This window comes from Mercenaria mercenaria, chromosome 17 (assembly GCF_021730395.1).
Source record: "Mercenaria mercenaria strain notata chromosome 17, MADL_Memer_1, whole genome shotgun sequence".
Classification (NCBI taxonomy): Eukaryota; Metazoa; Mollusca; class Bivalvia; order Venerida; family Veneridae; genus Mercenaria; species Mercenaria mercenaria.
Window position 1 is genome coordinate 11,266,506 of NC_069377.1, and position 27,923 is coordinate 11,294,428.

General features: G+C 35.5%; 1 protein-coding gene across 4 annotated transcripts; it reads right to left on the reverse strand.

The window, feature by feature from the left end:
* Positions 1–1,513: 1,513 nt before the first annotated feature.
* LOC123537053 (endothelin-converting enzyme homolog) lies at positions 1,514–26,901 on the reverse strand. 4 transcript variants are annotated; one of them, XM_045320599.2, is made up of 14 exons: positions 25,996–26,901; positions 24,359–24,418; positions 23,469–23,615; positions 22,682–22,771; positions 22,002–22,141; positions 14,608–14,830; positions 11,094–11,192; positions 10,798–10,875; positions 9,466–9,748; positions 8,997–9,148; positions 7,375–7,446; positions 6,603–6,698; positions 4,335–4,408; positions 1,514–2,342 (listed from the first exon to the last, which is right to left on the reverse strand). In XM_045320599.2, exons 1-14 carry the CDS (start codon positions 26,884–26,886, stop codon positions 2,243–2,245), a joined length of 2,505 nt encoding a protein of 834 aa, XP_045176534.2. In that variant the 5' UTR covers positions 26,887–26,901; the 3' UTR covers positions 1,514–2,242. The 4 variants fall into 4 exon arrangements, with proteins under 4 accessions (XP_045176534.2, XP_045176532.2, XP_045176533.2 ...); XM_045320597.2 differs by lacking the exon at positions 14,608–14,830 and adding an exon at positions 19,443–19,665; XM_045320598.2 differs by lacking the exon at positions 14,608–14,830 and adding an exon at positions 13,634–13,856 and having other exon boundaries at positions 1,515–2,342.
* Between the last annotated feature and the right edge of the window lie 1,022 nt (positions 26,902–27,923).

The window sequence follows — 27,923 nt, forward strand, 5'->3', positions numbered from 1 at the left end:
GGCTATTAGTCTGACAGTTTAGTTGCGTACGAAGAAGAAGAAGAAGAAGAAGAAGAAGAAAAAGGAACGCTTTAAAAACTTTTCAACGATTATCAGTTTTATTAATGTAAAATTTAAATCAGATATATTTCGTGTTGTTGTTGTTGTTGTTGATAGCAATTTATTATAAATGTCACTATATTGCTGTTTACGAGCCTAAAATGACATTTTTCGATGCAACTTCTACTGCGAAATTTCATATATTTGTTATTTTAGGTTCATTTAGCTAATAATATAGGTTCTCTGTATCTACTCCCCTCGTTATAGGGTATGCCCCTGTAAGTCAGTCAATTGTAAAATGCAAGTTATTAATAGCAAGTCGACAAGAGAGTTTTAACCCGCGCATTGAATATTTGATTTATTTATTTAAGACAGTGGATGCGGAGGCTGGTCTGGATACATGCTGGTCGGAAACGCACTATGTTGGATTTCTCATGGCGCGGCTCAAATCGAAAAGAAATATCACTGGCATTATAATACTTTGTGATGCATCACTGTCAAGGGGTGGGGGCAGGGCACTGATCACCTGAGATACACACGCGCTCTTTATCATTATCAGTACCCGCGCACGCTAAACAAAACGTTGTCATCCTATCTTATTATGCATGTGATCAGAGAGTGTTGCGACTGACGTTAAAACTCCTATGGCAGTTCAAAATAACTTATAAGCAAAGATGCATTTAATGCATGAAATCAAAATTTGCATTTAATGCATGAAATCAAAATATAATTTGTTTGCTTTGGTGAAAGATAAAAAAGATGATTCTTATCTCAGTGTTGTTATATTTTCTGGTCCTTCGGGCTCATTTAGATTTGAAAGATTGAATACTGCTTAAGCATGGACAGTGTTGCATGTTCCATTACTGCTCACGAACAGACTCAATCATACCGAGTCTGCAAATTTCACTGTTTGCTTTGTTCTCGGTTTTTCCGAGGGGTCTACTTTTCAGACTTTATTTATAAGATCTCTACATATATACCGTAGTGTATTTCATAGTGTGTAAAATTGCCAGGTGTAATCTTTATCACTGGTGTATGCTGGTGAAAGATATTTTCACTTAAAACATAAACCAAACATACATCTTCGTTTTATGTCAAAGTTTTAAAAATCTGATTCATTTAAAAGTAGCGTACTAGCAAACTTTGAATGCATTTGTTGTTTTTCAATGGAAGTGATATCCAAACATCTCTAACCGCTACGTGCTTATCAATTAATTTATCGAAAAACAAAAAACACACACAACTTATATTTTTACAAGAAGTGCCCATTCTACAGAATAAATTTCGGTATTTCTCCGAAAGAAACAAATATCCTCCATATATTGTATCTGTTTTGAAAATCCATTCGTAAGAAAACATAAAGTGACTTCAAATTCGTTGGATATATCACCCACAGGGGGTTTTAACTGCACATATACATATAAGAAAAAACAACACATAATCTTTTTTTTTCATTTTAATTACACACTTTTCATTCAATGACAATGCGGATACATACATATATACAACATAAGAAAGTTTCGTAAGGAGATTAAATTTGTTTCACTGGCTTTTATTTACAACAAATGCGTTTTGAAAAAAAAATGGGGTATAATACTTTCTGTCAGACGTAGTGAGTGCACGATTTTCTTTTACTGGAAAGGCAGATACACACACCACTCAAAAACCTTATAGCATAATAATAATATTTCATTTGAATAGTTGCTGTTCAAAGCACTATTATACCAACTGTTTTATCATTTACATATTCTATATTGCTTACTTAATACGTTATGTAATTATATGTAGTAAGGTTTATATACACATCTGACATTTTACAAAATATCATATTACTGGTATATACGTGTTTACGATTTGAAGAAGCACATTTTATGATAAACAAAATGCTAGTCGCTTTCTACAGGATAATAATTTTTTACGTCTTTCAAAATCAATATATGAAAATCATATCAATAAATTAGAAAAAAGGAATTCCAATTCCAGTGTTCAGTCAACATTAACGCCACATTTCGACAAAACCCTTGATATTTAAACAGAAGTATAGACAATCAAAATTTTGCCGTCTTGAGAATCAATATCCGAGTTTGAACGCTGACGAAACTCCCTAAATAAGATAATCAGAAAAATGTACAAGTTCATTCGAGCCATATTGTTTGAGTATTTTGTCCGAATATAAAGTGTTTCTTTTCCAGATTTATACACATTAAAAAGTATCACATTTTTTTACCGAATTCATCGCTGATCCTGCGGGACAGTTAAAAGCCTGTGTGAACTCGTCTAATAGGGACAACGCCGTATTTGTCCTGAAAATATATAATTCAGTATATAACAAACACACACAAACACCACTTACACAGATAGTCAGCTGAACATAAGTTTGGCATTTTGCAGCCTATAACAAGGTACAGTACAAGAGGGCCAAGATGGCCCTAGGTCGCTCACCTGAGAAACACACAACAACAGCTAGTGTAAACATGTTTGACCTAATGATTTCATGTAAAAAAATATTCTGACCAAATATATCTAAAATTGGAGCAAAAAACCTTGAGTATAAATAAGTATTTTCTTTGATTTGACCTAGTCACCTAGTTTTTGACCCCAGACTACCCATATTCGAATTTGACCTAGATTTCATCAAGCCAACTATTCTGACCAAATTTTATGAAATCCAGTGTAAAATGCAGTCCCTATTGCATACACAAGGGTTTCCTTGATTTGACTTAGTGACCTAGTTTTTAAACCCAGATGACCCATATTCGAACTTGACCTACATTTCATCAATGCTATCATTCTGACAAAATTTCGTGAAGATCAGTTGAAAAATACAGCCTCTATCGCATACACAAGGTTTTTCTTTGATTAAACCTAGTGACCTACTTTTTGACCCAGATGACCCATAATTGAACTTGATCATTCTGACCAAATTTCATGAACATTAATTGAAAAATACAGCCTCTATCGTATACAGAAGGTTTTTCTTTGATTTGACCTCGTGACCTACTTTTTGAGTCCGATGACACATAATCAAACTCAACGTAGAATTAATCAAGGCAATCATTCTGATGAAATTTCATGAATACCTATTGAAAAATACAGCCTCTATCGCATACACAAGGTTTTTCTTTGATTTGACCTAGTGACCTAGTTTTTGACCCCAGATGATCCAGGTTTTTCTTTGATTTGACCTAGTGACCTAGTTTTTGACCCCAGATGATCCATTTTCGAACTCGGCCTAAATTTCATCAATGCAATCATTCTGACCAATATTCATGAAGATTAATTAAAAAATACAGCCTCTATCGCATACACAAGGTTTTTCTTTGATTTGACCTAGTGACCTAGTTTTTGACCCCAGATGACCCATTTTCAAATTCGGCCTAGATTTTATCAATGCAATCATTCTGACCAATACTCATGAAGATTAATTGAAAAATACAGCCTCTATCGCATACACAAGATTTTTCTTTGATTTGACCTAGTGACCTAGTTTTTGCCCCCAGATGACCCATTTTCGAACTCGGCCTAGATTTTATCAAGGTAATCACTCTGACTAATATTCATGAACCTCAACTGAAAAAAAAACAGCCTCTATCGCATACACAAGATTTTTCTTTGATTTGATCTAGTGACCTAGTTTCTGATCCCAGATGACCCATTTTCGAACTAGGCCTAGATTCTTTCAAGGTTATCACTCTAACCAAAATCCATGAAGATCAACTGAAAAATACAGCCTCTATCGCATACACAAGGTTTTTCTTTGATTTGACCTAGTGACCTAGTTTTTGACCCCAGATGACCCATTTTCAAACTCGGCCTAGATTTTATCAAGGTGATCATTCTGACCAAATTTCATGAAGATCAGTTGAAAATTACAGCCTCTATCGCATACACAAGCTAAATGTTGACAGACGACAGACAGACAGACAGACGACGGACGCCGGACATCGAGTGATCAGAAAAACTCACCTGAGCATTGCTCGAGTGAGCTAATAAACGGTACCGTATACTGTAAAACAGATCATTCTTGCCAGGGTGTAATTTTCGATACAAAATATATAGGTACACGCGAATCCAAACAAATTTTGAATGTTAATCATCATCGTCTCCAATTTAAATTAGTTGATGAACACGTCTAATATGCATGTATTCGAAAGCCTTTCGTGAAGTTTTCTTTAAATGTGTAATTCATTGCCGCGTTCGTATATGCCAGCACTGAAATGTCAACTACTTGTCACAAGCCCATTTTAGCGTAAGATTATTTCTAAAATGAATTTATGAACCACTTCTTGGCTTACCTAACATCTTCTGGCAATCTTTGCACCTGGGCATAATAATAGCTCAAAGCATCTGTTCTTGTGAAACAATTTGTCTGAAAGAAAAGTTAGTCTTCTTACGATTCGCTTTTAAACAGAGGAAAACTAGAAAATGCTTTTGTAAAAAAGCGCATGTCTCCCCCAATGCAAAGTCCTATAGGCAAGAAGTCAATAGGGGTCAGAAGCGAAAGTCACTGATGGTTGGCTGCAATAGGGATCATCTACTTGGCATGTCCAGTCATCCCGCTAAATTTCAACACTCTTGGCCTAGTGGTTCTCAAGTCACTGTTCAGGCTCCTGTGACCTTGACCTTTGATCAAGTAACCTCAAAATAAATAGGGGTCATCTACTCTGCATGTCCAATCATCCTATTAAGTTTCAACATTGTAGGTCAAGTGGTTCTCAAGTTATTTCCAAAAAATGATTTTACATGAACAGGCCACTGTGACCTTGAACTTTAATAGTCTGACCCAAAAATCAATAGGGGTCATCTACTCTGCATGTTCAATCATCCTATGAAGTTTCAACATTCTGGGTCAAGTGGTTCTTAAGTTATTGATCGGAACTGGTTATCAATGTTCAGGCCCCTGTGACCTTGACTTTTAACGGAGTGACCCCAAAAACAATAGGGGTCATTTACTCTGCATGAACAATCATCCTATGAAGTTTCAACATTCTGGGTCGAGAGGTTCTCAAGTTATTGATTGGAAATGGTTTTCCATGTTCAGGCCCCTGTGGCCTTGACCTTTAACAGAGTGACCGTAAAATCGTTAGGGGTCATCTACTCTTCATGACCAATCATCCTATGAAGTTTCATCATTCTGGGTCAAGTGGTTCTCAAGTTACTGACCGGAAATGGTTTTCAATGTTCGGGCCCCTGTGACCTTGACCTTTCACAGAGTGACCCCAAAATCGTTAGGGGTCATCTACTCTGCATGACAAATCATCCTATTAAGTTTCAACATTCTGGGTCAAGTGGTTCTCAAGTTACTGACCGGAAATGGTTTTCAATGTTCAGGTCCCTGTGACCTTGACCTTTCATAGAGTGACCCCAAAATCGATAGGTGTCATCTACTTTGCATGTAAAATCATCCTATGAAGTTTCAACATTCTGGGTCAAGTGGTTCTCTAGTTATTGATCGGAAATGGTTTTCAATGTTCAGGCCCCTATGACCTTGACCTTTGACGGAGTGACCCCAAAATCAATAGGGGTCATCTACTCTTCATGACCAATCATCCTATTAAGATTCAACATTCAGGGTCAAGTGGTTCTCTAGTTATTGATCGGAAATGGTTTTCAATGTTCAGGCCCCTGTGATCTTGACCTTTGACGGAGTGACCCCAAAATCAATTGGGGTCATCTACTCTTCATGATCAATCATCCTATGAAGTTTCAACATTCTGGGTCAAGTGGTTCTCTAGTTATTGATCGGAAATGGTTTTCAATGTTCAGGCCCCTGTGACCTTGACCTTTGACGGAGTGACCCCAAAATCAATAGGGGTCGTCTACTCTAGCAGCTCTACAACCCTATGAAGTTTGAAGGTTCTAGGTCAAACGGTTCTCCAGTTATTGCTCGGAAATGAAGTGTTACGTACGGACGGACGGACGGACAGACGGACGGACGGACAGGGCAAAAACAATATGTCTCCTGGGGGAGACATAATAATGCATATAATATTAACTTGCCGTCAAAGAAATCTTAAATAACTGTAAAGAAGTCACGAAAAAATATCGTATTTGATAATACGGATTAAGTTGAAATTGTTGGTAATAATATATACAAATACATTGCTGATGTTTTTATTCTTATCACATTCGAAATGATAATATTATGTGTAAATATGCCTAAAAGGCCGAGGAGCAAGGCCATGTCCAACAGCAAAGACGTATAGTAAAAAGCAGCAAACAAAAATAATACCAAAATAAAAAGATATGTGCAATAAACTGAAAGAATTCGTTTATTTGGTGTTATTGACAATCATTCTCTGCCAATATCATAGTAATGAAAAAGTCATGCCAGATACCAGTAAATTGCAGTAATTGATATTTCCTTTGTATCTTTATAGAATTATCACAAAAAATGGTTAAAATGAGTTTATTTATTAAACGTGTAATCACTTTTATTGAAATATAACAAAACTGGTTAGAATCAAAATATTTTGTGTTTCATCCATACTTGAACTAACGGGAAGAAAAATTATTTTAATTCCAGTAAGAAACCTAAACTGATAGGCAAATTTAAACATTACTTGTGCAAACGCCAGGAAGAAACTTTGGTCGTTGGTATAATGTGGTGTAGGTGTGGGTTTCTCCTCGCCGTTGTCTGCAATCCATTTCTTGTAAGCCTATAATTGCAACAGCAACTAGTAATGTTAATGTTTACGTAATGTTAATGCATATGTATGTTAATTTTCTAACGCAGTTTCTAGTTTCATAAGGTGAATTTCATTATGTCGCTATGATAACATCTCGTTTTAATTTTAATCATTATAATACTTCGGTAACGTTTCGTTTGAATTTTCACCATTACAATACTATGATAATATTTCTTACAATACTACGATACTGTTTCGTTTGAATCAAGTTTACTTAGTTTAGGACAATATTGTAAGTCTGGGCACCTAACCACAGTACAGTTTTCAAATGTTGACATAATTAACGCTTAAACGAATCTACAGGCAATGAAATAGAAATATAACCGATGCAAAAAAATGTCTGACAATGTGTTTCAATATAATCTTGGAGCGAAAAACCTACTGAAAGGTAGCATTTACCTTCCCATTACATACTGTCATGAGATCATCTTATACCCCAGTCACACATACGGCGCGGATAGCTACGTCTAGCTACGGATAGAAATGTAGTAATCCGTATCGATACGTACCTGTGCCGTACCTTATAGTAGTAATCCGTATCAATCCGTACCAAGCCGTACGGCTCAGGTACGGATCGATACGGATTACTAGACGTAGCTATCCGCGCCGTATGTGTGACTGGGGTATGAAGTGAATAGATTTATACCTTATATGCAATTCTTATACCACTCGTCTCGGCAAGACCCTCCCATGCAAACCGTCTTCCATTTACCAGAACCTGGAATATTATTATATTTTCTGACGTGTACACCCATCACACGCATGTGCATCAATTTAAATATTCAAACTGTTGACTAATTAATATATAAATATTCACAGACCGAAATATTCTTACAGATCAAAACTTACATTTTCTTGCAAGTCAGATGCATAAAGAGAAAGAGATATAAATTTGGTGATAAAAACATGCTCCTGTTTCAGGTCAAATATTTGTACATGTATCTATATTTTCGTGGCAGTCATATTTTTTACAACATCATAACTTAATGTTGGCTCATAACTGACAAGAAAAATAAATCTTTCATCAAGTTACGAACTAAATTCAATTTCTTATATCTATTTTTTTTTTATAAAACATAAAGGTGTAGATCTATAAGATCCAAATTTCATATCTAAAATGACAAACAATTTTTTAATATAGTTAAAATTAACAAGTTTATATGTATCGACAGTACTATGCATTAAGTTTAAAAAAAGTACACACTGTATACACGTATAGATCAACACAGTATAAATGTGTACTTCACTAAAAAATACTGGCTGTTTTTTAAACACTTAACTGTTATGACATGGCAATTAATTATGCATGTAGGTCCGTGCGTTATCTTTGTTTATATATGAGCCATGCCATGAGAAAACCAACATAGTGGCTTTGCGGCCAGCATGGATCCAGACCAGCCTGCGCATCCGCGCAGTCTGGTCAGGATCCATGCTGTTCGCTTTTAAAATCTATTGTTATTAGAGAAACCGTTAGCGAACAGCATGGATCCTGACCAGACGGCGCGGATGCGCAGACTGGTCTGGATCCATGCTGGTCGCAAAGCCACTATGTTGATTTTCTCATGGCACGGCTCATATTTGATAAAGTTGAATACATTTGAAGTAAATATCTAAAGATAAAATATTTTACCGAAAGATGACCAATGGATATCTTTAAGATTTGTTCGGTTTAGCGTTTAAAAATAGGCAAATGAAGATTATCAATGTAAAATGTTGGAAATTTCAAAATTTGATTTTTACACACATACAAACAAAGCGCTGTATTGTTTTCATAGAATACTAGTAATACTAATTTATACAGAAAGAATATGGCATGTTTATAAATGTGCGTGAGATACATGCATGTAGTATTGTTTATCAAAATAGTAGAAATACGAAGCAGAATAGTAGAAATACGAAGACGTCTACTGTAAAAATAACAACATAGCTCAACACCTGGTAATTATTAAATGAGAAGAAAAACAGAATGCATGAAAAACCTGTCTAATTAATCAAGTTTTACCAAAAGTAAAAACAGCCATCACAGAGATATTGAATTTCTGTTATCATGAACTCCCTCACATGGCCTGAATGTCTTCGTGTTATCATGATTAAACTACTTTATTTACAGTATAACTTTTCAGTAAACAGCCCTTCCTTTTTCTTCGGTCATTCGCACTGGTCACAGAATAATAAACAAACCCTAAACCTAAGGCGAGAATAAACATTTAACCTGATATACGGAACCGCACATATCTAAACAAAATATTTGCTCTGTTTTTCACGTACCGACTGAGGAGCTGACTGGCCAACAACCTTATATGGTCCCATTGTTTTATTGTCGTAAGCCACAGAAAAACACTGTTCCACCTTTTTATAGTTTTCGGTAGAGGCATTGGTATACCACTTCCCATATACTCCATTCTCATTGTAAGAACCGCCTAAAAATCAAACATTTGTCAAAAGCTTTAAAACAGTTTTCTTCTTTCTTTTTATAGATATCATTATTTTTAACTTACCATTAAAAACGATGATTAAATACCATTAAAACAAACCTTTATCTACTAAAATTTACCTTACACTGCAGTGGCACAACATTGTTCATATGTTATTCGTTTTAAGTTACTTTTTTCTGCGTACAAGTTTTGTAAATTAACTTTACACTTGTGTTTAAAACCTTTTTAGTATGAGTGTCGACAGAATTACAGTTACGTAAACTACTTCTTCATGTTCAAAATAAATTTAAATAATGTCATACCCCAGTTATCTATTGCATGGACTAAATAATGCCCCATTAAGCCGCCCATGGAGCCGAAATTATAATAATGTGGAAGAGTCCATTCATATACGGGGAACTGCAGCATGCCAGCGGGAACAAGAAGCTGGTTCCACGAATTATAAAATGTCATTGTTGTATCGTAGGAGTTGTAGAGCCAACGAGATCTGTCTTCCCCTGTGGTAAGTCGACGCGTCCAATCCTGCTTATCGAACAAGTTCAAATTCAACAAATTCTGGAAATAGTCTGATCTATTGATGTTTATCTGAAAATAAAGACAATAAAATCGATAGGAATTTCGTCTGGAATTTGAAAACAAGCAAACTAATAGCAAACCAGGTTTGATTTTGTATATTAGCCTTTAGCATGTTGGCGGCATTTAATCCTTCCTTTGCGACCAGTGCAGACCAAGATCAACCTGCACTTGGTCTGCACTGTTCGCTATTCCGTCAGTAAATTTTCAGTGAACACCCCTTTATATAATAAGCGATACTGCCTGAATTATATGATGGACCAGTCCAATTCAGAAATTTAGCAGGGTAAGTGTTAATCAGAAGTAATGAAATTTGCAACGTCTCTCACTGCCTTGGTTACCGGCTTCAATGGAATCCCATCATGCATAAACATTGAAAAGGATGGTACCAAAGAACCAGGAAAATATAACACTTATTTTAAAAATTCTACATTTGCCTGAGATTCGGCATTCAAAATAATGAAATTATACCTACAAACATATTGTACACGCTCCAAGTGCCATGTGATGGTTAAGAAGTAAGGTGGACGTATGTCACATTAATATTTAACATTTATTAGAAATAATATGATGGTTTGTTTTACCACAGAAAATGTAATCAAAACAAGTGTAAACAAACAACAAAAGCAAGTCGAATAGGCCAAGACCTACATATAGATTTTTGACAAAAGTCAGCATTCAGTGCGTTAGTGTTTTACAAATCAAAACATGCCCGGTTGGCATGGAGTATCACTGAGATGGTGTATGAAGCCACTGACCATTCCAATGCGTGTATCAGTGTTCTTTTATATCATCGAAATTAAAACATTGTATATACGGTTTAGTTTATGTGTACAGGTCATTTTGTTTGGGTTGGTGGGAGCGGATGCCTTCTTTTCTCATGGCATTTGCTACTGGATTTTTTCCTCTTTGTCACAGTTTTCATAATATGTTATTATGTTGCTTCTGTTAAAATGATCAGTGAAATAAAACTCCTAAACTACTCATGTTAAAATGAAAATAAGAAATGTTTTCTAGTTAGCATGTTTAATAAGTTCCTTTTGTTCAGTTTTGAAACTCACCTGCTGGTATATGTTGTCAATATCTGCATCATTCATATAAATATCAGGGTATCCCATTTTATCTGTAGATGCAGTTAACTAAAACATAAAAGAAAATCAGAAATTATGTCCTGCGTGTGATGTTTATTATTCATTTATACAACTTCAATTTCATGCAGGAGAAAAGGCAGTTGTACCTGGAATACAGGATTAAGTCCGATTGCATTTTGCATACACGATGATGTCATAAATAACTCGGTGCAGTGTTCGCAAGTAATTTGAATGGAAAAAAACTTTGTACAATAATCATTTTATACCTTTGCTTTTGCTCTTTGCTTTGTTGTGTCATCCATGAATTTGTTACTGTCTACTGAATCAATTAACGCCTGTTTAATATATCTGACGATCTCCTCAGCCTGTCAGAAAATTAATTAGTAACTATTTACTTATAATTCAAACATATTTTGAAATGGAGTTTTTTAATAATATGTAAAGAGAAAATGAATGGGCTTATGTAACATACCCCATTTTCATGTATTTATAATTCGACCTTATTAATATTCGAGCAGGACCAATATACGCGGATTTCGAGGTTGTGCCAATGAACAAAATAAAATCCCAAAAAAGAAATAAATTCCCATTCATCTTTTCTTTAACTGTTGAAATCCAGAAACTCATATCAACACGAAATATTTTTAACCAAATTTCATGCCTACTAAATTTAATGATTTCACAGTATTTATATTTATAACTGATTTATCAATAAATTTACAGTTTAGAAGTTCTTTGTATAAAAGAAATGTACAACATTTACAATCATAACAAAGGGGACTTTTTTCTGTAATATCTCAAAAACAAAAACAAAAAAAATCTCCACATTCACACTACAACAAAATGAAACATGTATATTATGGGTATTATTATCATTAAAAATTAAAACAAAACTATTTTTAAATGAATTTCTCACCTGTATGGCTGAAATACTACATGTACAGTGAACTTATGAATTTATAACACGGGTAAATGAATAATATTGGGTAATATAACATACATATAATGCACCGATACACGTGTTAAACATGCTAACAAAATGAGCATAGCAAACATGCATAAACATTAGTATAGAGACATACACATCAAAGCAACTTTGTGTATACATGATAATTTATACCGAAGTACATGTTTTCATGCTAAACGTACATGCATGCACGTTATTGGATTTTGTATTGTTTAAAGGACATGTGGTCACGGCTTGCAATTACTTTCACCTGAGAATGTTACTTATAGTCGCCACCCCGGTAGTTCATACAGGTGGCTGTCATTTAGCAATAATTGTCTGCATATAAAAACAGATCTTCCAAACTAGCGTGCTAAATACACCTGTGTCACATGCTGGCGTTCTCGTATAGACTTTCTCAAACTCCATATATCAAATAATAATATGGAAATCCTTCTTATAAAAATATACAACAAACAGAAAGTTTTGAAAGTTAAACATAAATGTAAAGAGTGTACCTCACTTAAGACTATCTTAGCTGAAAATTACATCTAAAATATATTTTAGTTTAAACAAAATGCATTCAGCTGACAAACTGACATAAGATATAAATATCTTGCCTTAGTTTTCTTTGTAACTCGGGTATATCTTTTGCAAACTATAATTATGTATAAATTCATTCTGTATGTAGACATATGTAAACTATAATGTATTGTATGTGCATATTTTCAAATATGAATTAGAGTCTAATTGTTATCAGTATTAGTTAATATTATTAGTTTAACTTTAACAAGAGCTGTCTCCATAGGATGACACATGCCCCCGATGGCACTTTGAATAAATAGTTTTGGCCGATGTTAGAGATTAGGACATTTGACCTACGGACCTGGGTCTTGCGCGCGACACGTCGTCTTACTGTGGTACACATTCATGCCCAATAATTTCAAAATCCATGCATGAATGACAAAGATATGGACCGGACGCGCCCATCAATGCACTATCATGAACTATGACCTTTAACGTCTAAGTGTGACCTTGACCTTTGAGCTACGGACCTGGGTCTTGCGCGCGACACGTCGTCTTACTGTGGTACACATTCATGCCAAGTTATTTGAAAATCCATCCATGGATGACAAAGATATGGACCGGACACGAAAATTGCGGACAGACTGACAGACGGTTCAAAAACTACATGCCTCCCTTCGGGGGCATAAAAATCTATACAGTTTCAAGTTAAGTACCAAACCTTACTTGGGACGTATCGGTGGGGAATAACACTGAGTGAGACCATGTGTTTTCTTTCTCGTGGATTTCTAATAGAATCTTTTAAAATGCGTTAAACTGTTGGTTGTAGTAGATATAGTCAAGTATCAAAGAATGATAGCACTAGCTTCCAATACAAACAATCCTATATATCCGTTGGAACTGGGCAAACAACGCAAAAATGATGTAAAACAAGTACGTGTTATTCACGTGCTGACACACCTACTTCGTTAAAAAGGAATAGCACAGTTATTAAAAGATATCCAGTACAATACCTAAAGAGTGAATTAAGATTTCTTTTCAAATTAAAAGATATTATCTACTTTCCTGAAAATAGATTACAAACAACAAACATGTGTTAAAATGAAAATCATGCATTCTTTGAATAATATTTAATACGGAATATGTAGCAAGTCGACACGGGGCAATAGAGCATATAAGAATGTTAGTACGGAAAGAAAATAACAATAGCCCCTTTGCTTCGAGGCTTATATCTAATCGAAAACGCCAAAATGGCGTCAAACAACATTTTAGTATTCTGTGCTAAAAATCTGTTTAATGAAGCAGGCTTTATAAATATCAGATTTAGATTACAACCTTTGCTTTGTTTTTATCCTTAAAATGTTGTTTTGCAAACAAGGACCCAAGAGCGTCTGGCATGCTATGATCCGAGTGCCAGAAACAGTGGTACCAAGAACCCCAGAAGTTCTCAAACTTGTAAACATCAGCCCAAAACACACGGTTAGCATGAATATAACTCCAAGCCAACTCCTGGGCATACTTATGTGCCAATCTCCAGATCATATAGTTACTCAGTTTTCTGCAAAAATCAAGACATCTCTAAAACTAAACTTATTATTAATGATAATATTTTTAACTTTGACTTCAAACCCTTTTTCGGCAGAACGCAGCATTGGTATTATGCAACAGAATCTAGCTGAATGATTTGTGTGATTATTTCATTTGATTTTTAATCCCGTTTCGGCGGAAAGCAGGATTGTCAAAATGCAGTAAAATCTAGTCTGAATGATTTGTGTGAATTTTTAACTTCGATCTAAAGCACCATTTCAGCATAATGCAAGGTCTTTCAAAATGCAATAGAGTCTAGTTGGCATGAATTTGTATGAATTTTAAAATTTGATCTAAAATCCTGTTTCGACAGAATGTAAGACTGTCAAAATGCAGTAGAATGTAGTTGGGATGATTTGTGTGAATTTTTTAACTTCGATCTTAACTCTTATTTCGGCACAAATCTAGTTGTAATTATGTGCGAATTTATAACTTTGATCTAAAAGCATGTTTCGACAGAAAGCAGGACTGTCAAAATGCACTAGAATGTCAATGTAGCTGAAATAATTAGTGTAAATGGTTTGCTGCAAATGACGACAACTCTTGCCTAAGGTAGCTTGTCAATTTTCAATGATTTGCCAGATGAAAACACTAGTTGTCCCTTTCAGACTTAAGAAAAAGCCAAATTGCTTCTGCAATACATCATAAGGTGATGACAGGGAGGAGTAGGGGATCTGTCTAATTAGGCATACTGCTTTGCTGTTTTACTTAAATATTGAAACCTTTTCCTTGTTTTTATCCTTAAAATGTTGTTTTGCAAACAAGGATCCCAGAGCGTCTGGCATACTATGATCCGCGTGCCAGAAACAATGGTGCCAAGTTCCCCAGAAGTCCTCAAACTGGTACACATCAGCCCAAAACACACGGTTTGCATGGATATAAGTCCAAGACAACTCCTGGACATACGTATGTGCCAATACCCAAATGATGTAATTACTCAGTTTTCTGCAAGAATCAGGACATTCGTAAAATGAGCCGCGCTATGAGAAAACCAACATGGTGGTTTTGCGACCAGCATGGATCCAGACCAGCCTGCGCATCCGCGCAGTCTAGTCAGGATCAATGTTGTTCGCTTTCAAAGCCTATTGCATTAGAGAAACCGTTAACGAACAGCATGGATTCTGACCAGACTGCGCGGATGCGCAGGCTGGTCTGGATCCATGCTGGTCGCAAAGCCAATATGTTGAACCTGTTTCAGGAAAGCTTGTACAATTAGTTTTGAAAGCTTGTACAATTAGTTTTGAAACTGTTATCTTTTGTTCTGGATAAAACTGTTGATATTTCTTGCATTTGCCCTAAAACCTCTCTTCTTTTCAACAAACATACGGGATTGTGCAAAAAATGAATATTCATGCAATTTATAATAGCTCATATAAAGTTCTACTTATAAGTATGTATCGTGAAACACTCCCCATAAAAATGTATCTTTAAATTGCTACACTCACATTTGAGCTCAGATAATATCACGTGCATGCGGCATTTGTGCTATAAAAAGTATTTTATTTCAATCACGCGGGTTTTTCTTATTATTTTATGACAAGTGTTGCATACAAATGGGTGAGACGCCTAGAATAGCTAATTATAGCAGTGCTAAATAGCGTTGGTGTAGAAACTATATTTAAACATTCGAAGGGCTAATGTAGGAAATATATAAGATGGTACAGCGCGAGAATGGCAGAAGATATTTGCTGAAATTATGACAGAAAATAACTGCTGAAAGGAAATGAAAAGTCGCTTTTCAAGAGAATATACTGACAGAAAACGCTAAAGAGATACTAAAATAAGAGACATATATATGTACAATATTTGGGACACTGGCGCCAGATCAGAAAGAAAATGCCTCTGTACATATTATACCCTACCCCTAGGTATTCTATAAGAACCATGGTCGTGAACGGGAAAATATACTAACCCGTTTCAATCGCGCATTTCATACCTAAAACACGCAGTGGGGTAAATGTGTACTATGGATATCAAACAAGTGGTAATTTATCTTCCATTGTGCACCGGTCACATTTTTCAATACATCTTATCTTATAAAAACAACGCGTAGTTTATAGTAATTTCAACATTACACAAAAAACTTGCTTGAACTTCCCTGGTGAAGTTCCGTTCTAGATTACAAAACCATTCTGATTGGCTGTTGTAAAAATGTATGTCAATCGTCATTTTACTACACGTGTTCGCTAAAATGTGAAAATGCAGCAAAATGTGCAAAATGAATAAAATATACAGAACAGACGCAGACCAATGTACGATTTCAAATTAAAGATCATATACAAGATGAATTTCATTCATCATTTCGAGTTTTAGTGTAAAATTTTGATTTTTTTAAAATCTGTTTTTGTTTGTTTACGTTTCGCCAAACATGTGCGCACTGCCGTGACCTCTAGACCGGATGTTCATTAGGGAAGTTCAAGCAAGTTTTTTCTGTAACGTTGACGAAAGCATAAAATATGTTGATAATCTCAGCAATATGGAATATTGAGACAATGTGACTGGTGCACGATGGAAGATAAATTATCGCTTGTTCAATATACTAGGTACCCATTCACCGAACTGCGCGTTTAAGTTGAGAAATGTACGATTGAAACGGGTTAGTGCACTTTCCCGTTCATGACCATGGTTCTTATAGAATACCTAGGGGTAGAGTATAACATGTACAGAGGCATTTTCTTTCTGATCTGGCGCCAGTGATTTGGGATTAAAATCTGTGTAATCGGAAGCAGATTGTTGTGCAGTTACATCTAGACTGAAACCTTTTGTTTGTTTTTATCCTTAAAATGTTGTTTTGCAAACAATGACCCAAGAGCGTCTGGCATGCTATGATCCGCGTGCCAGAAACAATGGTGCCAAGATCCCCAGAAGCTTTCAGTCTGGAACACATCAGCCCAAAACACACGGTTTGCATGAATATAAGTCCAAGACAACTCCTGGGCATACTTATGTGCCATTCTCCAGATCATATGGTTACTCAGTTTTCTGCAAGAATCATGGTATTCTTGAAATAAATATTCATCAGGAGCCGATTTTACGTGTCTAGAAGCAAGGTTTTGAAAACGTATTACAACTGATGATATTTCTTAACGTTGTCTTAAAACTTCTTTTTATCAGGACTATTAACACAGACATGTGGACGTTTCCAAAAATATGGTGAATCTTCATCAAAATGAGAAGCCTGGAACATATTCCGTCTTAGTTCAGACTTAAATTGCCAAACAGACCCCGTAATTTACCTATTAATAAGCAGTTAAGAGATGTGCGCAAGCACGAGGGCTTGTTAGTCTCGCCCAGGAGTTCCACTGTATTTGGGTGTAAAGGAGAAAAGTCGACTGTTTTGCGCTTGTCAAAATATCCACAAAGTATGATTTTTCCAAGGCTAAAAATGTGCATCTCTTTTGGTTTTGTACCCAAACAAACTAATTCAAATACTGAAAATGAAGGGTTATTATACAGGCATTTTTTGGGTGAAATTGATTGAAAGTTGTAAGATATATTTATCTTATGTAAAAAATACAGCCAGAAAAATGTACATATTTCTACATTTAACCTTTAGAAGAAACACTTGGACTAAAAATCCAGAAACTCTACGTATAGACAATAACATTGTAATTACTATTAGAGACACCGCGGTAAAAGTCACGACTTCCAAAACAACAAGAGATCATAGAGTGATCTTGGCGCCCACCATTGAGCCATTTTTGAATGTTCCAAATTTCAAGACTAGCCCAAGGTCAAAATCAAGGTCAAATTTCATTCCGGTACACAACACTGTGCATATGGTCCAAATTAGAAAGCTGTAGCCTGAGAAATGTGAAAGTAAGTCACTAGATCAATTTCAAGGTCAAAGTTCATTTCGGTAAACAAAACTATGCATGTGCTTCAAATTTGGAGGTTGTAGCTTGAGAAATATGAAAGTAGGTACTAGGTAAAAATCAATGTAAAATTTCAATTCAGAACACAAAAATATGCATGTGGTCCAAATTTGAAGCCTGTAGCTTCAGAAATGTGGAAGTAGGTCACTAGGTCAATCTCAAGATCAAAGTTCATTTCGGTGTACAGAACTATGCATGTGGTCCAAATTTGAAGGCTGTAGCTACAGAAATGTGAAAGTAGGTCACTAGGTCAAAATCAAGGTCAACTCATGTCAAGGTTCATCTCGCCACTCAAAACTATACATGTGGTCCAAATTTGAATGTTGTAGGTTAATGACAAGAAGATTTGAAAAGCTTTTCCCTATATAAGTCTATATGAACCATGTGACCCCCGGGGCGGGGTCATATTTGACCCTAGGGGGATAATTTGAACAATCTTAGTAGAAGACCACTAGATGATGTCACAAACAAAATATCAAAGCCCTAGGCCCTGTGGTTTTGGACAAGAGGTTTTTCAAAGTTTTTCCCTATATAAGTCTATATAAACCATGTGACCCCCGGGGCGGGGTCATATTTGACCCAAGGGAAATAATTTGGATCATCTTGGTAGAGGACCACTAGATGATGCTACATACCAAATATCAAAGCCCTAGGCTTTGTGGTTTTGGACAAGAAGATTTTCCCTATATAAATCTATGTAAATTATAAAAATAAACAAAGGGCTATCACTCACTCAAAAATTGTTGAACCAGTCTGATTTTCAGGGGGACACAACTAGGGTACCAATACATCATTCTGACAAAGTTTGGTCAAAATGCCCCCAGTAGTTTCTGAGGAGATGCGACAACGAGAAATTGTTAACGGACGGACGGAAGGACGACGGACCACGGACGCAGAGTGATTTGAATAGCCCACCATCTGATGATGGTAGGCTATTTAAAAACACGCACATCAACTCAGAGAAGGCAAAGACCTTGTTTTACATCATTTATTAATTTCTATTCCGAGAAAATTAGCTGCGTGACAAGCTTTTTCCGCTGTTAATATGAAGCTTTTAGTCATGGAGTTATTACACGAGTCCTTGTATAAATCACCGGTTCATAGTTTGTACTATTGACCAGTCTATTGTTCAGCACTAAATTTTTCCTGGCGAAAGACTTAACTTGAAAGGCAAAATAATGAAAAGTTATTTCTCAAGTTATGTAATAAAACACTTATTGAATGGGTTGACGATCACAATTAAAACTATAAGTATGCCCTTTCATCCTTCGGACGCCGGGCAACAGTTTTCACTATTGACCGGCAAGCCATTCATTAAGTGTTTAATATTGCCCGCGCTAAGAATGACGGCATATTATAAGTTTAACAACTAACTGTACAGTTTAAACTATAACACGATTCCTTATTAATATGTATATCGCTTGGAAAATATCTGTAGAAAAATGTTTCTGATATAATGTAATGAAACACTTAAATTGTCTGTTTAGTGGTACATTATCAAACAGTCATTACAATAGAAGTCAACCGATACCCACACGAGACCCATAACCAGCGCTATGATTATGAAAGTTATATCTAGCATAGGACTATTTCAGTGTACCTATATACTAGCATACCATTTATAAATACATTGTATATCAAATCTACATAACTAGCACATCTACAGCGTTAGCTATTTCTACCTTATCTTTGTTTGCATCTGCAAAATGATCCCTAACAAAAAGGGAACCAAGGGCGTCAGGGAATTTCCTATCAACAAGACTGAAACAGTGCTTGTTGGTTCCCAGGAATGACGGATAGCCGTACTGGTCCACGAAGAATTCTCTGCTGGCATGTATATATTCCCAGGACAACTCGGTCGCATATGATTGTGCCAATCGCCAGACCATATAATTTTGAAATTTTCTGAAAATTTTCACACGCCATATCATAATTACAAATGAAATGATTTTTTTTTATTTTCTGAAAATTCTGTTACGCTGTACATTTTTACCCTTCCTTGCCGAACGTTTTGGTTGATTTCATTTATTGGAAATACCTTTAACCATTTACAATGTGTTTTATCAGAATGGTCAAGACATACATGCACAGAACTATAACTGAGCCGCGCCATGAGAAAACCAACATAGTGGCTTTGCGACCAGCATGGATCCAGACCAGCCTGCGCATCCGCGCAGTCTGGTCAGGATCCATGCTGTCCGCTTTCAAAGCCTGTTGAAATTAGAGAAACATTAGCGAACAGCATGGATCCTGACCAGACTGCGCGGATGCGCAGGCTGGTCTGGATCCATGCTGGTCGCAAAGCCACTATGTTGGTTTTCTCATGGCGCGGCTCAATTATGATTAATACATACGGACAAAATAGAACATTTCAATATGACATAAATACAATGGATTCAGAAATTCAACGAAGAATAACATGAAAATTTAAGAAGCAGTTAGATCGTCAAGAGTTTGTCCTCGTAGTTTAAAATCTTCTCTTATTTATTTCGCATTTTTGTCAGTCTATTCTTGCCAGTAGAGGGCAGGATATTAATGAATTTGTTAACAGACGACAAAGCTTTATAAACACAATATTTCTGATTAATATGTAAATACTTATTACAACAAAGTAGAAAGAACAAAACTTTCTAACTGAAGCGAAATCAATGCCTGTGTTTATTAATACTATTTTGTGGCTCAAAACATACTGAAAGAGGAAGTGTAATCGTATGAGTCTGAAAACTAACAAACAAAACATAACAAAACAATTTTGTCCTTACTAAAACAGAATATTCACGATGCTGTCACATGCACTAAATATTCAACATCTAACGGCAATCCTATGTGCTATTCAAGGCCAGTTTTTCGCAAACTGATTTACGGGCGATAATTGTGTTTTACGAGAATATAATATGCACAAACACGGTGAGAATAAAAAAAAATAATCAGATTCCTTCCCAATTTGTACTGCGGCTCCTACATAGTCACACGTTAGCTGATCATCTTACAAGAGGACCCGAGAAACAAGCGCGCAGAGTTGACAATACGCCTGTGGTTTTAACAGAATATATGAAATTTGAGCTTAAAAATGCTACGAGAAAATCTACTTTTAATTAATACAGTAAATGATCAAGTAAATTAAGAAAAGTGCAGCGTAATTCTTTGGAAGGGAGTGTCCGAAGATTATGAGTTCACACCTTAATCTCTTGTGCACAAGAACATGTGACCAACCTACTTTTTATTACTATATTTAATACACAGTTATAAGATAAGGTTCCCCGCACAAACATGTGTGTTTCGTTAAAATCTGTGTCTGCTTTGACAAATGTATCGAAATCTCAAAAAATAAAAAAGTCGCCAGTGTAAAGCACTTCTTTTGAGTAAACAATAAAAACCCTGTTAGGGTGCTCTGTGCTTCCGGGAACTCTACCTTTATTTTATCTTTTATTGATGTTTTTTCTGAGCAGAATATATGAGCCGTGCCATGAGAAAACCAACATAATGGGTTTGCGACCAGCATAGATCCAGTCCAGCCTGCGCATCTGCGCAGTCTGGTCAGGATCCATGCTGGTCGCTAACGGTTTGTCTAATTGCAATGGGCTTTAAAAACGAACAGCATAGATCCTGACCAGACTGCGCGGATGCGCAGGCTGGTCAGGATCCATGCTGGTCGCAAAGCCACTATGTTGGTTTTCTCATGGCGCGGCTCAAATATCGTTTCAAAAGGCATGTTCCTGCAACGTTTCTTTTTAATTTGTGCTAATTTAGAAAATAAAAATTAAGAAATTTAAAGTCTAAGTCTACATGTTGATATACTGGATATACAAGAAGTTTCTTATTTCTTAAAACAGTATGACTTTGACCAAATCGGTCTGCACATTTGTTCCATCTTCTATTTATCTTTGGTATGTTCAGGAATGGCAAAGTAATAATCTAAAGTCAAAGTTTAAACTAGTTTGCATAAAACTTTATGAACATCTTAGTTACCATAAAGGCCTTTTGTTTGATGAAAAAATTGATAAAATTTGTTAATAAAATTAGAATGATAATTTGAACTGTTTCTCCACTTATCCTTGGAAACCTACACCGAATGATGTATTTACTTATAGCTTTGGTCTTAATTGTAAATTATTTTGATTCTTAATGGTAAATTTTGAATCAAAATTTGCTTGCTTTGCAAAAGTATCTTTCCAGTTGAAATGACAGATTCCAATAACCTCGTACCATAGAATTAATCCATAGCATTAAAACCTACATACCTAGCTTTGTCAGCATCAGGAATCGCACCAACCATAGCCAGCATTCTGCGTATCCAGTCGTCTTCCATCAAAATAACTCGGGTATTTCCGTTGACATTCGATGAACCAAACATATATTGGAAGAAACTCACGAAATCGACCTAGATGGAAGAAAAAGATTTGAAACGTAACACTTTAAAGTTAGTTGACCAGTAATGACAATCAGAAATTTCCGTGTAATTACGTAATGTCAATGACGTTTCGGATTTTTTTTGGACTACGAGCATCTTGGCCGGAGAATGCCGAAATCTCATCGGAAAAATACGTAATTTAACGGAAATTTCAGATTGTCGTTACAAGTCCATCATCTTGCAACATCATATAAAATATACTGCCGTAGCAGGTCTGCATACAGGTGCATGCAGACAGAAAGAATATGTATGCATTTAAAGATAAATGCTGAGAGTTTGTGTTATATGCAAAAGAAACAGCGATTTGGTTTATATAATGCAAGGTCCGTATGCGTACTCACATAATTTTAAATGTAAGGTCCGTATATTCACATAATTTATTATGTAAGGTCCGTCACATTTTACATACATGCCTACTACATTGGTATGTGACGTAAGGTACTCTTACCATATAGTTTTATCCGAATAAACATAGTTTGTCAGTAATATAAGGGCACGCAACCTACTTACCACATTGTTTGTTTGTTGTGTAAGGTCCGTCAATGTGATACGCTTCTCGTGATTGTGGGGATCACCGGTGGGAACAGTGTTTGCTGTTATCTAAAACATAAATCAAATATATTTAATCACGCTCCTTTGCTAATATGATTATGATATCAAAGTTTACATGTAAATTTTATTTTAATTTGAGGGTTTTTAACGTTTGATTGACCGGTAGTGACGGTGCAACGTCATTAGGCCAGAAAGCCTAGAATAAAACCTTGTAGCCATTAATCGCGTTACACAAATGTTGTAGACAATCTGTTATATCACATGCAGCACTGCTGTCTTTCCTAAGGTTAATTGTAACAACAGATAGCATAAATAAGCAACAATGTAAGATATGTATTGTAAAAAAATAAACACATGGACATATACACGTTATTCGGTCATATGATTAAAAATAGGTAAAACTACAAAGATTAAGTATCCTTTAAGTACTGCATTCCGGATTCTTTTCTATATGCGAAAATGTCATCAAGAGTGTTATTTTCCCCATAGACACCAACTGTAAAACTTGACCACAGGACCTATATTTTGAAATCGGTCTAAAAATCCAGCAAATGACCCACTTCCTTTAATAGATAAATTTCCTTCGGATACAATGCTGCTTTGGAAAACCATCTTCATTGCAGAATAATATTTTTTTTTAAACGTGCAGAACTACCTTAAAGAGATAAGATAATTTATGCTCGTTTCCACAATGAAAAAGGGCAGAAAAAATACCAATTTACAGACTGGCTTCAGATACACTTACATTAGCCAGCTGGAATTCTATGTCAAAAGCGTCGTCAACAAACGTTTGAATCTTGTTAGCCAGTATGTTCTGGTCCAGGTTTAACCCAGAATCTCCCGCTAAAAGCTGCGCCACCGTTCTCATAAATTTTTTGTAATCGTCCCGAATCTGTAATATTTAAACACAATTATGAGTGAAATATTCAACATAAAAAGGTTGCATATATGTCTCCTTAAAGCATTTTTGGAGTGAAAATTCCAGCAAAAAGGCTTTATTTGGTCACTATGCGAGTTAGTATAAATATAGATGTATATATGATTATATGAGCCAGTCCTTAAATAGAAAAAAAAGCTTAATTTTAAATAATTGTGACGCTATTTACTTTAATGTGTTAAACAAATATATTCTAATATTCAACTGTCTATTGAAGATACTATTTCTTAGAATACGCTTAATTCACTCCACAACGTTTGAATCACAACAAAGGTATAGTGGTGTTAGATTACAGCGTCTGGCTCCAATGATAGGTGGATTCATGGACATTCTGTTATCGGAGAGCTTGTTGCGTTTAGAACTACATTCATAATACAATGACATGCAGTGTAACAGTCGATTCTGAACAAAAACTTCCAGTTTTTAACAGTAGTATACAGTCATACTTTACTCAGCTTTACATACATTAAGTGTTTACTATTGTAAACCTAATGCATGGCATTGTTATACTCATAAACATGATAATTTCATGTTTACATAAACTATACGTAGTCATGATGAACATTTTCAAATATAAAATGTGGTTCTAGTATACCTTTAAACCAACACACACGTGCCTGTTTTGTCATATCTCTAATGAATTACGCCAATGGATATCAAAGGAAGTAGACAAAAATCGACATGTGAAGAGTACGTACCTGTTGTGTCGTATCCCGAATGAAGTACGCCCATGACATTCCCATACCTGACATGTCGACCTGGAGATCAAAGGGAAATTATAATGTTTTAATAAGGCTTTGTTATAAATAATGTTAGAAGACATATTATATGCGTTAAAAACAAATGACTAGGAGCTGGTCCATTGTATTTTTGTAGTTATAACATAATTATCTTAAGGTAGTGGTATACCCTGAAATTGTTATTTACAAGATCTTGTTTTATTCAATTTTTCAGCGGCTGAAAATTTGTATCATTTGTCACTGTCCATTCTATTTAAAGTTATCCTGATCTAAAAGACAAAACCTTATCGAGAATGTTTACATTTATACATGAAATAACTATTTTTACGATATATCTGGTTTTTTTATCTCTCTTTTCCTCACTCATCTAAGTAGTTGATCTTTTTAAAAATGTATATATTTATAAAGAGTTTGAAAATTTATTATCTTGTGTAGCTTGTGTTTTATTTGTATTTTTAACATTTACCAACATTTTTAAGAAAATTAAAGTAAAAAGAGCTTTCTGGCGTCTCCAACGTCATTTTCTTAACAGAATGTCATTGAATGGAATATCTAAATATGGGCAAGGCGTTTTGGTGCTAGAATTGCACGCGAACGTATTCTAAGTTTTTAGTAACCATGGCAACGGGGATGTTTGACTCATGATCATTTCGTGCAAAATTTTCAGATATTCGTAAAATTCTAACATACTTTTTACTTCCTCGGGCCACATTTGGCTCATAAAAAATTCAAGTCTTCCTGTCATCTGTAAGAGATATCTTATTAGAAATAGAGAAAAAATCCTGTTATCACCCTTTCACACCTGAAGAATGGTATTAGGTATTGAAGGTGTAATTAGATTTGGTAAATCACGAAAAACCATTGAATTTGTTGGATTAAACAGTAGATTTAGTTTCAACACCTTGACTGACTGATAATTTGCGATAGCAAAAAAGTTAAGTTGCAAACCTGTAATTACGAAGTAGAATTGAACCTAGTTTTTAGTCTTGTTAGTTTGCATGTATGTTTTAGTTTTTTGTTTGTTTGTTTGTTGTTTTTTTTTTTTTTGGGGGGGGGGGGGGTGGGGGGGGGGGGGGGGGGGGGCTGGATGGGGGAAGGGCGTGGTTAGGCTTTGGAGCCAAAATATTTTGAGGATTTTATTCGGATAGTGAGAGAACTACCGCTTTGTACGCCGTTGCCCGCTTGTTGTGTGTAAATATTTTACTGAAATATTATACACTTGCTCGAAAGACGACCAATCTTTGCTAAGGAAATATAGATATTTAAAAAAAATGAACATGTCAAAATGCTAATGGCTCATTGTCACAGGGGCAAAAAATTGGAAGTGACGTATTATTACTACTATTGTAATGTATTTATGTGCATATGCCTCAAGAATGATGAATCCAAACAATATCCTAGGTATGTTAATTCCACCTGTGCGTATAATGTGCTGGTCTCTACCCGTTAAGTGACCAAGCTACCGTTAGTAAAGACACTTCAAGAAATGTAACAGTGCATATTAAATACAATCCCGTTGTATGTATGTAAAGCAAATTTATACGTACGCAACGTTAAATGTATGACAGAAATCATGTGAAAAGCTTGTCGCTTACCTCAATAACTCTACGGGTTCTGTCATATCTGTCCGTAGTGACCCGGAACGTAAACAGAGATGCCGTCCAGAAATCGATGCTTGTCTTCTGCAAATTTGTCTGCAGATTGAAATTGGCTGCATTGAAATTGTTCAGTACATCCCATCCTCCTAAAGGCTGAATAATTTTGTCAATAAAAGCTTTACCGCCAGTTTTCATTTTTCCGTAATCATCTATGCAAGACATAAAGAAGTCTTTAAGTTTCTTTTCCGACGACCACGACGAAGTCCTGGATGCTGATGCCTCCAGTAAGGTCCGTAATTTGTCTTCATTGTCGTAATACAGATTCCAGAAAATGGTTCTCTGGCTTACATCCGGATCGAGAGGATTTAAAGTTGGGTATTTTCCGCATGCATACTGATGAAAATTATCACAGGGATTTACAGAGGCGTTCATGTTCGAAACTCCGTATGAGGCCGCTTTTAGGCACGAGGCTTCCGTGCATAATGTCCGAATCGCTTTCTGTCTACTCATTTCCGACGAAGTATTTTCGTCGGATTTACTGTTAGTCGCTACAATGGCAATGAGCACTAAACATCCGATTAGAGCCACTACTGAAACAACAGCGAGGATAATTTCCCTCACGCGAAAAGAAAACGTTCTTATCCGGATTTCCGGAATAATAGGGGACGTGTCCGATTTATCGAATTCTTTGTAGTTTTCCGCCATTGCTGCTGCTGTTGTGTGACCACTGTCGCCAAAATTTGGATTACTGAAACTGAGACCCGAATTTGCTCCCGCACCCGCGGCACTAAACCGAACGGCGGAACCCGTGTTGCCTGAAAGATCCGTTTTAGTAAATTTAAGTGTAGTCACTCCCCGATGAATGCCGGCGCTATCTGGGCGATTCATTATAATTCAGGTAGGTTTTGTATTAAGTGATGTAAATAGATAAGAAATTTTATTCCGCATGCGATGTCGCATACGAGCACCGACAGGGTACACTACCAGTTATAATCCTGATAAGAAATTAATTGACAATACCTTAGATCATCACCAACAAACACACATCCGATCATAAAATAATTTGCAACAACGTAGTCAAATAAATTAGCATCTAAATTTTATGACACTTCAAGAAACTTTAAGTACTCAGTAGAGCCCGGTAATAGTTAATAATGCAAATTAAGTTACTTCACTTTATGTTGTATAGATAAAACAATCATCCCGTATGAATTCATTACGCCATCTTATATTCAACACATAATCCACATTTTTATTTTCCCCATTAAACCTATTTTCAAATTAAGGTAAAAAAATTAAGAAAAAAAAAAAAGAAAAAAGAATGTATATGTGACATTGACTATAGGAAGAGATATGTCTAATTTTTTGGAGACCATTTGATGTACGACATTATCTAAAAAGGTCAAACACGGATGCTTGTTCACAATCTACCATTGCTAATGGGCCCTTTGACGTGTTAACAAGTTGTTTTTCCTTTTTTACATTTAGGTTAATTGCTAGTATTAATGAATAAACAAACGAGAACAAGCATCTGTAGATAGGTTTATGGTACACAAAGAGGAAATTTTGAAAGTATTTTAAATGTATTACCCGGGTCATTTCTTTTTATATCTGTTATATAACTTTTTTTTAAATTTCGAAATGAACCTTAACTGAAACTGAGTGGGGTCATAAGTGGCTTTAAAATGGAATTAGAATAATGAAATTAAAAAAAACCCCTTCATTTCAGTTATTTTTTTATTTTATTGTTTGTTTTCATTTGAAAAGTGTACCCTGAATGCAATATGATATCAAACTTGTTGCAATTTTTACGAGAATTTTTATATCAAGGGCTAGCTTTGACTCAAGTTTGTCTAACGAGCATGTAAAAAGTACATAACCTGTATTAAAGATTTTAAACGTTTTATTGCCCAGTGTGATAAATT

Coding starts and splice junctions, on each gene's coding strand:
- LOC123537053 (XM_045320599.2), bottom strand. CDS start 26,886: ATGAATCGCCCAGATAGCGCCGGCATTCATCGGGGAGTGACTACACTT. Junction 9,749..10,797: donor TTGACAACATATACCAGCAG/GTGAGTTTCAAA, acceptor CTTTATTTTCAG/ATAAACATCAATAGATCAGA. Junction 4,409..6,602: donor TCTTCCTGGCGTTTGCACAA/GTAATGTTTAAA, acceptor CTTTTCTTTCAG/ACAAATTGTTTCACAAGAAC.